We start from the raw sequence: 1,102 nt of genomic DNA on the forward strand, positions 1-1,102 counted from the left end.
TTGATCCTGATTAGGAATATATATACCTTCTAGGGCCGAAAATGCTATTAACCACCTGTAACATAATTTAACCGGAATAATTAAATCAATTTTCCATGTGATTAACGATAACTACACACTTATACCACTCAACGGCGATTTTTAAGGTCAATTTAACGTAGCAACTATCAACGTTCTAATTGTTTCACTAGATTTAGATTGTGAGTTTGATTCGCTGCCTTCCTCAATATGAGTAACTTCTTTCTCAGCTTCCAGACAATACTTTGCAATATGCAAACAAGTTGTGTGCCAACAATTGGAGACCAAATGAGACTGTTAACACCCGCTGCACACGACATGATTAATGGGCTTGGTGTCTATCTTGTTCGCTAGTGGGTTGCAAGCTCAAGATCAAGATCATCTGTTTCCTCTGCCATGGCTGCAACATGACTTGGCTGTATTCAGGGTAGTTAGTATATAAGCGGGGCTGCAGCTGGGCTAAAGACATCAGTTACTTGGAAGTCACTACCAGATACGGATATCCAGTTCATCATGCGCTTCGCTCTGCTTGCTGTTCTCCTCATCGGAGTGATCTTTGCCATTGTGTCCGCCGGTGGAGCCGGTGGTGGTGGAGGTGGCCAAGGAGGCTGGCAAAAGAATGGCGGAGGAGGAGGAGGTGGAGGCCAAGGCGGCTGGCAACAGAAGAACGGCGGAGGAGGCGGCGGTGGTGGCCAAGGAGGCTGGCAAAAGGGCGGCAGCGGCGGTGGCGGAGGAGGTGGCAAGCATGGAGGTGGAAGCGGTGGTGGTGGCAAGCACGGCGGCGGCGGTGGAGGTGGTGGCAAGCAGGGAGGCGGCGGCTGGTAAATACCAAAGATCCCCAAGCGAAGCACTCCAAATACTCCAGCTACTATCCAGGACCTTCTAAAAGCAAAACCAATATCGCCACTTTTCTATGCTCAATTGTTTAACTTTGTGTTTTCAATATTTCCCTGTTTAATCTAAAAATAAAATTACTTTCCTGCAATACAAAAAGCTACATATTTTTGAGCTACATATCTTGAGCGCCACAAGGACTCCCAGCATTAGCTTCCTGCTATAGATGAAAACCATTTTCGGGACTTTG

General features: G+C 46.8%; 1 protein-coding gene across 1 annotated transcript; it reads left to right on the forward strand.

Annotated features, from left to right (window-relative positions):
- Positions 1-491: 491 nt before the first annotated feature.
- LOC6546159 (ctenidin-3) lies at positions 492-843 on the forward strand. Its single transcript, XM_026977580.1, has one exon. The coding sequence runs from the start codon at positions 532-534 to the stop codon at positions 841-843; it is 312 nt and encodes a 103-aa protein (XP_026833381.1). The 5' UTR covers positions 492-531.
- The last annotated feature ends 259 nt before the right edge of the window (positions 844-1,102 follow it).

This window comes from Drosophila erecta, unplaced genomic scaffold (assembly GCF_003286155.1).
Source record: "Drosophila erecta strain 14021-0224.00,06,07 unplaced genomic scaffold, DereRS2 tig00000021-arrow-pilon, whole genome shotgun sequence".
NCBI lineage: Eukaryota > Metazoa > Arthropoda > Insecta > Diptera > Drosophilidae > Drosophila > Drosophila erecta.